We start from the raw sequence: 15,025 nt of genomic DNA, 5'->3' as shown, positions 1-15,025 counted from the left end.
GAGGAAATTTATAGAAAATTCAAGAAATTTTGACACAATGGGCCCCTAGACAAAGTATGAATTAAACACTACCCAACATGTTTTCTCCTCATAATATCATGAGGAAAATTTATCTCACAACGGAAAGTCTGGAAATCAACTCTTAAACAAGACATTGGTGTTTAAAATATAAAGTATCATTGGTTAAATGGAAAAAATAAGAGGGATGTCATTTGTAAAATCTAATTTCCATTCAATGTGTGTCCAAAAAACTTGTCATATCTTGATCAGGAGTTAATATTCAAACTTCCCGTCATGTGAATTGTTTTCCTAGTAAAATTTTGAAGACACATCATGTGATTATTGTTTTAGTTCAGAACTTGTCTAGAAACTCACCGTCAGGAATAGGCTGGAAATTTTGTGATATTCTGTCAGGAATTTTTATTAACAATGCTAGGAAAATTTAGGGAACGCTTCCAGAATTTTAACATTAATAGTCTGGGAGAGTTGGGAAATTTCACTGCACTTGTACTGCACCAAACCTGTATATTAACACTGAATGCACAAAAGGGGCGCTTGCAATTAATCAGTCAATATTCTGGCTTGTTGCTTTTTCTGCTGTTTCTCTGCTTTGGGTTGAGAGCTTGCTTTGGTGTCGGGATAAAATCTAACTAATTGAATTACAGTTATTTTGTTATTCATTCCTGACGTGGCAGTTGCTGGATCACGTTCTCTTCAACCCTGCCTTGTGGATTTACACGCCGGCCCAAGTACAAATCCGACTCTACTCTTACTTAGCCAAGGAATTCCTGTCCGATACGCAAATTTATTCAAACGTTCGGCGAGTCTCCACCGTTCTTCAAACCGTCCATACTTTAAAGTATTATTATTGGGTTGTCAATCCCCGTGATAAAAGTGGCATTACGCCCAAGGGGCTAGGTAAGTTATAAACTAAACCTATTGTTTTATTTTACGATTTTTAAAATCTACAGAGGTCTGTGAGATACATTCTACACTGCTAGAATGCATTCTATACTGCTCTATATAATGCTAAAATAATTTGAAAAACCTGCTGTAGATTTTTTTATTCATATTGTATTATACAAATTTTAGATGGGAAGCAAAAAATTGGAATTGTTTTCTCCACTTAAATATTTTATAGACCTTAGGTTTCTCCTGAGACTTAAAACAATGTCTCGTGTCCAAGGAAATGAACAGAAGAAACAATTTCTTGAAGTAAAAATTTTACATAACTCTAAGAGACATGAAGGAGATCGAGTCACAATTATTTAAAATGGTAGCATCTAATTCATCCTCAAACAAAGCTAATTAAGAGTCTGGCATAGACCAATGCATTTTTATCAATATTTTCTCAGTATCAATATTTCAGTTTTTCATTTCAATTACTGATTTTAAGTAAATATTTGTAGTATAAATGATATAATACATAGGCTGTCCAAAAAGTACCGAGACTGGTTCCATAACTCAAAAACCAAGATAGCTAGAGGCTTGATCTTGGTCTCATTTGAAAGATCAACTCAACATCTATCGATTGAGACCAAAATCAAAACTTTCGGTCAAGTATTTCAAAAGTTACGACACTGTTTGTAAAAAAAATATCTGGACCCCCTACCGTTTTTAATGACTATTTTCTTTTGCCGGGAACACTCTCTAAATTATTAATTATCAGTGCACGGTTCTTTTGCAACTAATCATGGCAAAACCTAATTGATTTGGAAACACTGTCAAGCCGTCGTCGTCCGACTACGGGTATAAGGGTTCAAAGTCCACAGGGAAAGAATCAACCGTCGGTCAGCCACCCCTAAAAAACCCGGGAAATTTTCGGCAGTTGTTGACAGTTCACAGTGCGTGCGTGGTCCACGCTGCAGATAGTGAGTGATTTTGTTTCTGTGTTCGAAATTTTTGATACCACTTGGTATCAAAAATTTTGTAACTTTTGAAATACTTGACCGAAAGTTTTGATTTTGGTTTCAATCGATAGATATTGAGTTGATCTTTCAAATGAGACCAAGATCAAGCCTCCAGCTATCTTGGTTTTTGAGTTATGGAACCAGTCTCGGTACTTTTTGGACAGCCTATGTAATAGTGCACTTTAAATTTTTTAAACTGTTTCTTATAAATCAATTCTGTAATAATCATGAAGTTGTTTTCATACAAATATATTTGCATCTCTTTTTCTAGACGGCCCTCGACCTGCTCAAAAAGACATATTAGCGATAAGAAGTCACATCCTCGAATTCTTGAAGCAACTCATGATGCTCACAAATGGTGTTAAAGAAGATGAATTGCAAAGCATTCTTAATTTTTTAACAACAGGTTAGTGTTTAATTTTTTCCCCTTGAATATGTAATAGTTAGTGGCATTTTGCAACTATGAACGTTTTCTCCTGAGAATGTATTTGTTTTCTTGAGGTTTTTAAAGTTGCAAGGTACTTCTCGAGTAACAGCTTTTTGAGTTTTTTTTTTTTTCATAGAATCAAGTGAGAAAAACTTTGCATTTGATTTTTCACGGATACCTTCGAACAATTTGAAATGTGAACCTAGATCAAGAGGATCAGCTACAAGATGAGATGAATCAAAATTTTTTTTCTTTTTTTTTCTTTAGCTATAATAATGACTGAAAAATTTCTTTAAAAAATAAAGAAACGTTATACTTGTAGAGGTGGCTTCATGAATTGAGTGCTTTCATGACCTGTCTGGCTAATTTTGAAACCTGAACCATCCCTCCACTTACAATTGTCTCTCTTTTATTCACAGTTCGAGAAGATGAAAATCTGCACGATGTGGTTCAAACTTTAATTTCTCTCATGTGTGAATTTCCCGCCGCAATGGTACCTGCTTTCGATGCTAAACAAGGAGTGAGATGTATATTCAAGCTTCTTGTTTCCTCTAGTCAACTCATTAGATTACAGGCATTGAAACTTCTGGGATTTTTCCTTTCTAGAAGCACGCACAAGTAAGAAACCTGATACAGAGTTTTATTTTTTGAACTATTGTTTCTACTAGTACGGTACATACAGAATGTGTACGCAAGCATATAAGTTTGTATGGCCAAAAGGAATATTTGAATATCCTTGCTCTTTTTCTCTAATTTTTGATCCAAGCCATTGCGCGATAAATCACATCAGGCAATGATAAGACTGCATGTTGATAGTCAAAGTGCGAAACCACGCATATATCTACGTCTGCGATTTTTCAGATTTCTTATCATACTTTATTTTTTCTTTGGAAAACTAGTCAACGTAATTTCTTGAAAACTTCCTTGATTTTTCTTCTCTGTAAGCAGAACATGCTGTATAAATTTCAAGCTAAAAGTTCCCTTGTTCCTCTTTGAAGAAATTAAATTGGAGTGGAAATTTTGAAATAGGTACCTTAGTGGAGATAAGTGGTTTTATAAGTTAGTTATTGATGTACTATTTTCTGACAATGTAAGGCCTAATAACTTCATACCTACTCAGAGGACGCAGCAGTATTTTTTTCCGACTTTTTTCGTAATTTCAGCTGTGCATTGATTATAATAAATTTATCGATCCATAGCAGAGGGAAATATTCTGTCCTGAGGAGCAAAAAATTAAGTTTTTAACAATTCGAAAGGAACTGATCTTATACAAGGTACTTACGCCTGTTCTGTGTCTTTCCGCTTTTTTTTTTCTGTCAATGTGAATCAATTTTGTTTATACAAATTTATTACAACTTGGCAGGGGCATGGCCATGCTCCAAAAGTCCGCACTCTGCAGTATCTGTCACAGTCGTTACTACATCCTACTGCTGGCTTATAAGATTGCGTCTGAGCCTTGAAAAAAAATGTGATAAGTATTATGAGATTTAGTTCTGGAGCTTGGTCAAACCTCTGGATGCACGGTGGTAGATGCTAACTGCCGTGGTCCCTATAAGGCGCCTTAGCCCAGCCCTCACTTACTAATTTATTTACTTACTTTTAAAAATTTAAAATTTTATTGAGAGTCATGGCACATTTTAATGTTCATTGACCATTGCAGGCGCAAATATGACGTCATGAGCCCGTACAATTTATACACTCTGCTAGCTGAGCGATTACTATTGAATGAAGAAACTTTAACTCTACCAACCTACAATGTCTTATATGAGGTAAGTAATTTTTTTTCTGTTATTGTTTACACATTTAAAGTAATCGAAAATGTTTTTCATTAGGTCAAAACTAACCCTTTGAACTTGTGAAATGGACATATACTTCACGTGCTATTTGCTGGCTTGATGAAGGACCCCCAACATTTGTTTATTTCTTTTTATTTATGACTGTGCAACCAAAAAGTAAATTACCATAGAGGTCTAAACAAGTATCATATTTTGTTGTATTCTTAGGGTCTCCAGGGGTCTGGAAAACCTGGAAAGTCAGGGAATTTTCAGTGACTGCGAATAGTTAGGAAACTCATGGGAAAATTCTGGGACTCTTGTGAGTAGTGTGTCAGTTCAGCAGCTTCAACTGGTACTATTTGAGAGAACGCAATCAACTATCGGATGCTTTTGTCTTGTATTAAAACCCTGGAAGTGGAGGTTTTGTCCATAGTTGAACAAAAGTCAGTGTGCCTAATCAAAAGAAAGAAAATCTGAATGAAGGTTTTGATCGTAAGTCAGAGAAAGTCAGGGACTTCAAAAATTTTCAAGTCGGAGAAAAGCGAAAAAAAATCAGGAAGAAGTCAGGGATTGGAAAATGAAGAAATTGTGGAAACTTTGTATTCCTCTATGTGTTATCATCAATAATGCGTGTGTTGCTTTGCTCTGACTTGATTTCTTTGTTTTTTTCTTTTATATGAATCAATGCAATTTCAATTAATTGGCGTTTCTTGGTACCTAAATAACCGACTAAAAGAAAATTTTCCTCTCAATTATAAAAGAAATGTTAAATAAAATAAATCAATCAATACCTAATTAACGAATCTCTGGAAAATTTGAGCTATGTTCATGAGTTTTACCTTTTGCTAGTAAGTAATATTAGGTATTTGAATTGGGAGTAAATAATTTTTATTTCTCTGTTACAGATTATGACAGAGCACATTAGTCAACAAATCTTATACACTCGGCATCCAGAACCTGAACCTCATTTTAGGCTAGAAAATCCAAGTAAGTCTGATTCTTAAAGAAATTACAACTCCGTCACAGACTAGGCAGATGCTAGACTTATTTGATACAAGTTTTCAATGCGAAGAGAACATTTTTCATCTCATGCCTAAATTTGTAAATGAGAGGGAAGAACTTCATTGTCTCACACTTTAGCTGAATAGTTCCTTCTTATTTTCCTATTTTAGTCTGTAAGAAGTGCAAAGCTAGTCATATGACACCTCAATTCTAAGCTTAAAAATGTAAACAATCTGAAAAATGTACTTTATTATCATATTTTATGTACTTTTGTTCCAATACATTTTCTCTTTGTTGTTCTAGTGATTTTAAAAGTTGTTGCAACCTTAATCAGACAATCAAAACAATCAGATCAATTACTGGAAGTGAAAAAGTTATTTTTATCGGACATGACGCTTTTGTGCAATAATAATCGTGAGAACCGTCGGACGGTGCTTCAGATGTCTGTTTGGCAGGTGAGTAGATATTAGTCATCAAAATGAGGACAATTTTATTCGGGCAGAAAAATCTTTGGAATCGCAGAAAATCTGAATTTATTTTCAAAGTTTGATATAATTTTTGTTGGTCATTACTAAAACATTTTAGGCCAAAAATCAGGCTCCCAATTCTCACCTTGTTATCTTTTGTCACAAGAAATTAGAGTCTTACGCTTGAGCGTGACAAAGATCACATCTCAAGCTGAAAATTATCGTAGAAAATTTATTCATCACCTTTTTTTCAGTTGGAAGTATGAAGTTTCTGGAGAAATCGATTGAGGTTTAATATCCGATAGCATCTAAGATACTCTAAGTTTGAGAGATCTCTGGTCCGAGACTATTAAAGATTTATTGCCTTGATAGCATACTGTTCTTGGTCTTGTAGTTCCTTGTGTTTTTAAGTCGTCAATGAAATTCGTTCTTTTGCTAATAGACATACAAATGAGTTCGAAGCTATGCTTTTTTTGGTAGAATACTCGAATCAAGGGGGCTGAAAAACTTTACTTACCCCGGTTTGCTACATGAATAAAATTTCCTATCATCAAGTTTCTATGATTAGCGTGAACTAAAATATTATTTGTCTGAAAAAAGGAGGATGATATTTTTAACTGGGTCAGTGCCATCTAAGTTTTTGTGCAAAAAAAGCATGGATTTTTTTGACTTGCACAACTGATCAGTTGCTACTCAATCTAATTACTAATCCTGATGAACTGTCTTAACAGGAATGGCTCATTGCAATGGCCTACATTCATCCCAAAAATTCTGAAGAACAAAAGACATCAGAAATGGTTTACAGTCTTTTTCGAATGCTCCTTCATCACGCTATCAAGTATGAGTATGGTGGTTGGAGAGTTTGGGTAGATACTCTTGCGATAGTTCACTCAAAGGTAAGTTATTTGTTTGTTTGGTCTACGTCCAGAAGTTTTTCAGTGCAAGAGACAGTTATGTCACCAGTCATAAACCATTAAAATATTACATTTCATCATAAATCTCAAAACTTGAAGCTGGCTGAAATTCGAATGCAGAGAAATTTTCTGCAGGATCCTAATCTTGAGTAAGCAATTTTTCATAAGATAATTTATTTTTGATGAAAATCTAGCGTAGTGATCAAACACTTTGAAATGCTCCAGTTGAACCGAAGATGATGAAAAAGTGAGCTTAAACTTCATTAGTACTGATCTTTACCTCACTTCTTTTCTTAACTTTCAGGTCTCCTACGAAGAGTTTAAGTTGCAGTTTGCTCAGATGTATGAACATTATGAGAGGCATCGTAGTGATAACATAACAGACCCTCATGTGAGACAGCAGCGACCCATCAGCACAATATCTGGTTGGGAACGCCAAGCGGCAGCGGTGCAACACTGTAATCAGGTGTGTTTGCTAACTCTTTGGCATTTCAATCTTGTTTTGGCAAGCAGAGCCCGTTTTCATTGTTTTTATGGATGAATTAAGGAGCTATCTAGTAAAAGGGGCCCGTATAAAAAAATTATGATAAAATTATGATTTGAGATAAATGTAGTCAAAGTTTTCTTTTGATCGTTGAAAGTGATTCAGTTCGAAAATTCATAATATAGATCAATTTTCTTATCTTAAAATGAAACTCAACCATTGTCAAAGCTTAAACATCATCTCGTGCTTTTTTCTAAAAATCAAAATTATTCAAGCTGTCAGTATTCTGGAATCTTTCTCTGCGGATGGTGGATAATACACTTTGAAGAAAGTGTATTTTCTAGCGTTGTTGTAAAATCTGCTTCTTGGTATTTTACGCATGAAATTTTGAAGCTGATGCATTTCATATTATACCTTAAATTTTACGTTTCTATCGTTGCAAAAGTTCTGTCTTGAATTAAGCTCTTTTTTCAAGCAAATCAAAGGATGTAAATTTACACTAACAACATCATTCATTTTTGCCTAAAAGAGCTTGTATCTCAATTTATATATCTTGAAGTAGTTACAGTATCGACGTGTTTTTTTACTTTGAAAAATTTACTCAGTGTGCCTTTTGAATGTGCTTGAATGAAATGAAAATGTGTTTCGAATGAAAATGTGCTTGTCACAATTATTGTCATATTCTTACCTCCATATAATTGCTATTGATATTCTTTTGCTGTAATGCTTTGCTCGGAGTAATAAATCAATGCGCTTGGTTTCAGGACTCCGATTCAGAGAGGGAGGATGATGAAACTTCGGAAGGAAAAGAAACTGAAAGGCCCGTAGCAAAGTACATTGAAATGGAGGAAGATAGTTCTGTACCTGCAAAAATTCGAACCAAATCAATTGAAGAAGAATCGAATATCACCATACCCCCGGTCCGAAGTGCCAGTCCATTATTTGCCAACATTATCCACGACTCAGAAGAAATGGATACTCAGATGGACGATCAATCCACAGATGAAGTAGAAAACACAAAGAATAGTTCAGACAATAATTTAAACTCTAGCAAAAGTGATTTAACTGAAACACTAGAAAAGTCCGAAACGCCTGTAACACTAGATAATCTCAGCTCAAACGAAGCTGTTGTTGATGATGACTTACCAGTCGCAACAACAGAGTCGAGTCCAATCCCAGGTGAGATTCTAGCCGACGAAAATCAAAATGACATGGAATCCAGTGCCAAAGTACCCGAAAATATCTCATCAACTGACACTCTCAAGCCAGTCACTATCCAAGTAATTGAGCGAGAGATCATTGATAGTGATAATTCAGAGATATTTCTGACGCCCACTGAAAATGCGGAGAAAGATAGCTCCATGAAAATTATTGACTCTGCCGTTCAGAAATTATCCTTGCAGAATTTTGAGTCTACAGAGGATCAGTTGCTCACGACTGACGAAAGAAGTGGAAAAGCCTCTGGAGATGAGGATGAAAACGAAAGCGAAGAACAAACTGATCAACCTGCTATTTTAATGGCTGAAGTCTCAATGGAATCTGCAGAGGATGATAGAGAGTCTGACGAGAAAGCGACCGACTCTAAAGATGAAGATCATGAGTCTGCAGATGAGAACAAAGAAGCCGCAGAATCCAGTAAGAAAGATGAGTTGTCTACCGATAAAAATGAACCGTCCGGAGAAAAAGTTTCGGAAGCAGAAGAAAAGCCCTCAAATGAGGAAGAAAGTGAAGCACCTCAAGAAAATGATGAGGAAGAAAATAATTTTAATTCAAGTGCCAAAAGTTCTGAGGTTGAACTTAGCTCAGAAAAAATTGCAGAAAGTGAAGAAAATATTGAAACCTGCTCAACAATTGTAAATAGTGAAGAAACCAAACCTGTGTCTTCTCCGTCCCCTGATAGTAATATTGAAACGTCCAATGATGGTTGTGAAAAGAGAGATGTGATAGAAAATGAAGCAAGTGAAATTGCTCCTGCTAGTAGTGAATCTGTTGCTCAAGAAGAAGCACCCAGCATTCCGGAAGAAAATGTAAAATCGGTGTTCAACAGCTCCACGCAAGTTGATCCTCAGCAATTTAGTGGTAAGTTTGATTTCATCCATCTTTTTTAGTCTCTGTAGAGAACTTATTCTTGCATCTTTTCAGACTTTGAAATCAAGCAAGTTGAACAATAAAGCATCAAGTTTGAACGCAGAAAAAGAGGTTTGAGGTTTTATCCCGTCGTAACACAAAATTTAACCATTGTTTTTACGTTAAAAATACTTTATCTGGACTCTTAATGTTTGACAGAGCCCAGTGTACAACCAGTTGAATTCAAAACTACTTGAAATTCAATATTTTTCTAAAATGTGACATAGTTGCGTTTCTGTTCAAATAAATAAAAAAATGTCCCTTCGGAAATTAGAAACTGAACTGAAATTAGTGGAGGTAATCTTTTCTTTCCTTAAAGCGCCACAGACATTGGTTCCCTCTTGATGAATGCTGTTTAAATCACAGTTTAAGTTCTGGTTTACTAGGATATAAGGGCAATCAAACTTTTTTGATATTCTTCTTTATAATTGACTTTATCTTTTCCAGATACAAAGTCATCAAAAAGTCCAGAGAACAGCTTTGGCAGTGGAGAAAGTGCAGACCGCCCAATGTTCAGCCCTGGGCCCTCACGACCTCCGTTCAGAATTCCGGAATTCAAGTGGTCATACATCCATCAACGCTTACTTTCAGACGTCCTATTCTCACTTGAAACTGACATTCAAGTTTGGAGAAGTCACTCCACAAAATCCGTCCTAGACTTTGTTAACAATGCTGAAAACGCAATATTTGTTGTGAATACCGTCCATTTGATATCACAACTTGCAGATAATTTGATCATCGCCTGCGGAGGCTTGCTGCCGCTGTTGGCAAGCGCTACGTCTCCTAGCAGTGAGTTAGATGTAATGGACCCAACTCAAGGCATGCCTATTGAAATTGCCGTGTCCTTTTTGCAGCGGCTCGTCAATTTGGCAGACGTTCTTGTTTTTGCAAGTTCATTGAATTTCAGCGAGCTAGAAATAGAAAAGAATATGTCCAATGGTGGCATACTCAGACAGTGCCTTCGTTTGGTAAGTTATTAACAATTTTTTGAAAGGAAATGAATTATTTTTAAGGGCAGACATAGTTATTTGTACGTAGGAGATGAAGTGACTTTTTTCATATTACTACTTTTCTGCCTTTATACCAAAGATGAAGTGATGAATTTTGTGAAAGGTTTGGTAATTTATCCAGATGAGTCGGTTAGATCTGAAAAATTTGTTCCAAAATTTTTTTTTGTACAATTATCATAGGCATTTTTAATATTTTGTGTTTGTACGATGATCTTGGATATTATTCAAAATTTTTCAATATTATCGAAGACTTGTAAGCAAAAGGGATGAATTATTAAATTAGGATTGATAGGACCCCTGTAATTTTTACCCGTAGGACTTCAAATATCCAATCCTTGTTTCTATCCACACATCTTTGGAAGTGGAGTATGCTTGAGAAGTATTTGTAAATTCTTAATATTCCATAACTTTTTTTCTAATGACTACTTTATTTTGTTTCTACAACTAGGTTTGCACTTGCGCTGTGCGGAATTGCCTTGAATGTAAAGAGCGTCTCCGAGCTCAGAACAATGGCAGTCGATCAGGATTAGTGCATTCTCTAATTAGAGGAGTTCAGGTTTCACCAAAAAGTGCCATAGATAATGGCACAAGTCCAACTGGCCCAGTCAAAGATCCAGAAAAACTACTTCAAGATATGGATGTCAATCGCCTAAGAGCTGTTGTCTACAGAGATGTCGTAAGTCAAACTTTCTTATTGTAATTTTCCATGAATTTGTGTATCTCAAAATGATTAATTTTCCTTCAGATTCAAAGAAAACAGTCAGTTAGCTATGATAGTGCTATTATTGAACGCATATTTTTAGTTTGCTTTATTCAATTTATTAGGGTGGCATGAGTTAAAGCAAACAGAAAAACAAGAAAATTTAGGATACCAGTCGTTCAGACATTTCCTTTCTCTCAAGCAAGAATCTGGAATTGAACAGGGATTCTTTTCATCACCCTCCAGGTTTGAAGAAAGGTCATTTTTTAGTAGATAATGGTTGAAACAGAATCGGATTGTATAACTTTCACAATACAAAAACTGAAGCAGCAAACATACTCACCCCTCTTACTCTTTATCTGCTGAAAGCACTCGTACCCTGTATAGCGATACAGGTTATAGCGTGTGCACCAAGTTTTTTTCTAGATAAATAAGTCTACAACATTTATATTGTGCTCTCAAAACAGTTTTTGTTCAAAACAATTGTTTCTCCAAATTTTTCTCATCCCAATTTTTGAAATCTTCTTTCTAAAATGCTCGTACCCTCGCACCTTTTATTCGAACTATGTCTCTGTAATTTCTTTTTTTTTATCATGAATTTTGTTTTTTATATTTACAGGAAGAAACGAAGCAAGCTCAATTTTTGTCCTTAGCAATTGTGTACTTTATATCAGTGCTGATGGTTTCTAAGTACAGAGACATACTGGAACCACCTGTCATAACGAGGACACCAACGCCGCCTTTACCATCAAATATTAGACATAATGGCACACATCATGTCGGAGATAGTCCACCAGGTGAGATTACAGCATGTTGATTCAAGAGTGCTTTTCAAAAGCTGAATTGAGCAATTCCACCATAACTTTTTATTATTTGATGCATTTTTGTGTCTAACTCATGTCATCAATTCAAATATGGAGCATTCATTTCTAAAATTGTCAACACCATTTCTTCACGACAGAAGGGCCGTAAATTACGTAATGCTAGATCCACAGTTTTTTCACACTCATCCTCTTTCTTTAATGCGCTACTATACTAACTCTGACACTTTTAGTTTTCCTAAGATGTCATTAGAAGTGTTTAAAATAGTTGAATCAGCCTGACCTGCCGTTAGGAATGGAATAAATGAGTGATTTAGTTGAGAAATAAGACACTGAGTAGTAATCTGTAGCTCCTCCTCAAATTACTCAAAAAATACATGATATTATGTAAAAATTTTATGAATTAATGCTTTTCTGAGCACTCTTCCATGTATTAATAATGGAGGCATCCATTCACCCTCATAAGTGTCACGTAATTTATGGACAGTCTTGGGGCTCAAAATAATTTTCTGTCGGTCACGGGATGTTCGTTTGATCTTGTCGCACTTTTATCATACCAGTTGCTGTGTAAAAAATGATCATTCAGGTTAAGAAAAATATTGGAGTGAAACTGAGGCAGAGAGCAAGTTAAGATTTTGGAAATAACTTAAAAGTCTAGATAATTGCTGTTTTTTCATTGAAAAATATAAATTTATTACTCTTAGGGAGGTACAAATTTACACTTCATTAAAAAGTTGAATGTTGGCCCAGTTGCACCCTTGCCCTAAATATTTTGTACCTCTGTGACACTTTATCAGTCAGAATGATCAAAAAAATTGTTTGGCGCTAACATAGTTTGTACCTCACTCTATTTACGTGAGGAATTGCATTACTAAGGTTTGAGTTTGTGACTTAAGTATTTCTTTACTTGAAAATGAGAACTGAGAATATTTTCCCAACTATTCACTCCGTAAGTTGCAATTTTTTCAAACCAAAGGAGCTGCTCCCCAGTTTTCTTTGTAACGTTTTTTCCCTGTTTGCTTACTAATAATGTTTTTGTATTGACACTCATCCAGGCCCTGCTACAATTCTATGTTGCTTCTTGTCAATACCCAATTCATCGTTCATTTTGTTGTACCTTTTCTGTAGATTTTCTACCGGAAGGTTGAAAATTTGTTTCATGCCATGAATGAATATGGAGTAACTGCTTGTCAAAAACAATGGTTTTCCATCCCATAGCTGAAATATCTTAGAGAGCGTGGTTGGAGTGAGTGTGAAAAATTGGGAGCTGAAAATATTCACGATATTCGTCTTGCTGTCTGAATAGAAATGAAATAAAATTTTTCTTTGAAATTGTACAGTGTCAAAATATGTATGGTAGAACATAATTTTTTGTTTCTTTTCCTCTCTGCTTCCTTGTGCAACGAAGACATGATCTCTGGTGGTGGAGGAGGGAGGCCCCTATTTCCTCAGTGGTCGCACCACGTTTACCCACAGTTCCTCCCAAATTCTCACCCAAACTCGTTGCCTCACCCCAATACTCATCACCATTTGTATCAAAGAAATATTATTAATAAGCATCCATACTCTCGATTTCCCAAACAAGGTACCTTGGAATCAATTTTTCGTGTTGTCCTGTTTGGATTTGCCGTGTTAGTTATGATATGATCCTAGTAGTGTTTTTTGTCGAATCACATTTTATCATTGGCTTTTCCTTAGTTATCTTCCAGTTTTTTTTGTTTTTTTTTTTGCTGAAAGAGTGTAGTCCTAAAAATTCAGATTAGGTATAGTGTGTTCCCTCCAAGTTAATAATATAGAGAACCCTAACTATCCAGATCTTTTGGAACGAAACTCATTTTATTTATGATAGACAAGAACTTGCTAGTTTCGCTCCCTTTTTCCGGGAATTTTAAAACCCTAAAATAAATTGAATAATTTTAAAAAGGTAATCACACGAGAAAGCTTTATTTTATGTGAATTAAAGCTTCTGGTAAAAATTCCTAAAATCATTACGGGATTTAAACCAGATAACTCTCTTCTGAGAGGAATTTTCATAATCACACTGTTTTTTTTCGTTTGATTTGGATAACTAGAATTCTTAAACATCTGTCGAACCTCTTTCAATGCTATCTCTTCAATAAGGCTGTGTAATTATTCTCTATCAGTAGACTTTTTATAATGTTTGAATTCTATATTTGAGATATTAGGAAAGGTTTTTATCAACGAAAAGTTGTAACTTCCATGTTTCAAAAAAGAAATTAATGCAGCCTGAATCTCTTTGTATCTTTCAAGTGATTCTTGCTGTCACATTTTATTGACATAGAAAGAAAATTACAATTATGAATTGCCAGTCGGTAGATTATTCTAATTTTGAATTTTTTCTTCTTCTATCAATCCAATTATTCTCTTTCTTTTTCTTTGTCCCTGCATCTTGTTGTATCAGCATCACTCCTGCATGCAACCATAAATTGTTCAGTTTGGATGATGGACCAATCGACAAGATTAGAAATTATGCATTAAAATATGTGTATCAAAATTCCACCTAGAACAAGGTGGACTTGTTCGCCAAGTCAAGCCTCAATCCCGCCAATATTCTAAGACTACTGAAGTAAAATTGGGGTTGAAAATAATTCTAATAAGCTCCACAGTAAAATAGCTAAAGTTTTTTTAAAATGATCTTAAGTACATACCTACCACGCAGTGAAGAAAAATGAATTTGTGAAGACCAACTTTTTTTTTAATCAAGGAAAATTGCCACAGTACATATTGCAAACAGCAGTCCATATTTTGGAACACCAACTCGCATCAACTTGGTGGAAAAAGCCTGCAGCTAAAAGGACACCTGCCTGTGCTACAAATGTAGCTTTCAAAAATTGAAAACAAGTGAGGTTAACGTCTCTCATCTTGAGAGAACACTTGGAGACTAGTCTCAGGCTGATTGCCTATCCTCAATCCGATGCATCTCTCTTTGAAATATAGGTAGAAGCACCTGCTAGGCTATCACTCTGATGCAAAAGACTCTTCAGTAGAAACCTGGCAAAAAACTTGCAAACAGCAACTCTGAAGTGGAACTATTTGTTTGTTGTATGATATGATAGTTTTAGTTTTTTGGGCGAGCAAGACACTCGGAAGGATTGATCTAAATGTCAAAGAAAAACACTGATCGCTGTATGACGTTGATTATCAAAATTTTTCAATACGTCCAACATATTCTGCATGAAACATTGATGTGGAAACATGTTCAGAGCTGTTTAATGTTTATTTCACAGTAGAAGTATCTGGTGGAAAGAGTAATTCACAATGACTTTATTTTTCATTTTTTTCTCTGTCTTTTTGCACTGTGATCACAAATATGTTCACCTAGACTTTCACCATTTTGATGTCACGTATTAAGATTTGTGATGATTTT

General features: G+C 35.2%; 1 protein-coding gene across 10 annotated transcripts in view; it reads left to right on the top strand.

Annotated features, from left to right (window-relative positions):
* rg (A kinase anchor protein rugose) overlaps positions 1-15,025 on the top strand; it is a 466,509-nt gene that overhangs the window by 260,881 nt on the left and 190,603 nt on the right. For 4 of the 10 annotated variants that reach the window (XM_072299875.1, XM_072299877.1, XM_072299879.1 and 1 more), the window contains 13 exons: positions 666-918; positions 2,182-2,316; positions 2,757-2,955; positions 3,998-4,106; positions 5,018-5,099; positions 5,418-5,569; positions 6,313-6,477; positions 6,800-6,961; positions 7,744-9,058; positions 9,554-10,074; positions 10,565-10,792; positions 11,436-11,613; positions 13,046-13,222. In XM_072299875.1, the coding sequence (XP_072155976.1) occupies positions 666-918; positions 2,182-2,316; positions 2,757-2,955; positions 3,998-4,106; positions 5,018-5,099; positions 5,418-5,569; positions 6,313-6,477; positions 6,800-6,961; positions 7,744-9,058; positions 9,554-10,074; positions 10,565-10,792; positions 11,436-11,613; positions 13,046-13,222 (3,676 nt within the window). The remainder of the gene's footprint in view (positions 1-665; positions 919-2,181; positions 2,317-2,756; positions 2,956-3,997; positions 4,107-5,017; positions 5,100-5,417; positions 5,570-6,312; positions 6,478-6,799; positions 6,962-7,743; positions 9,059-9,553; positions 10,075-10,564; positions 10,793-11,435; positions 11,614-13,045; positions 13,223-15,025) is intronic. The other 6 variants (XM_072299883.1, XM_072299881.1, XM_072299880.1 and 3 more) reach the window with 2 other exon arrangements.

The sequence above is a fragment of the Bemisia tabaci genome, chromosome 4 (genome assembly GCF_918797505.1).
Source record: "Bemisia tabaci chromosome 4, PGI_BMITA_v3".
NCBI classification, from domain to species: Eukaryota; Metazoa; Arthropoda; class Insecta; order Hemiptera; family Aleyrodidae; genus Bemisia; species Bemisia tabaci.
The sequence above is the reverse complement of the archived record's forward strand: the minus strand, read 5'-3'. Positions and strand labels throughout refer to the sequence as shown.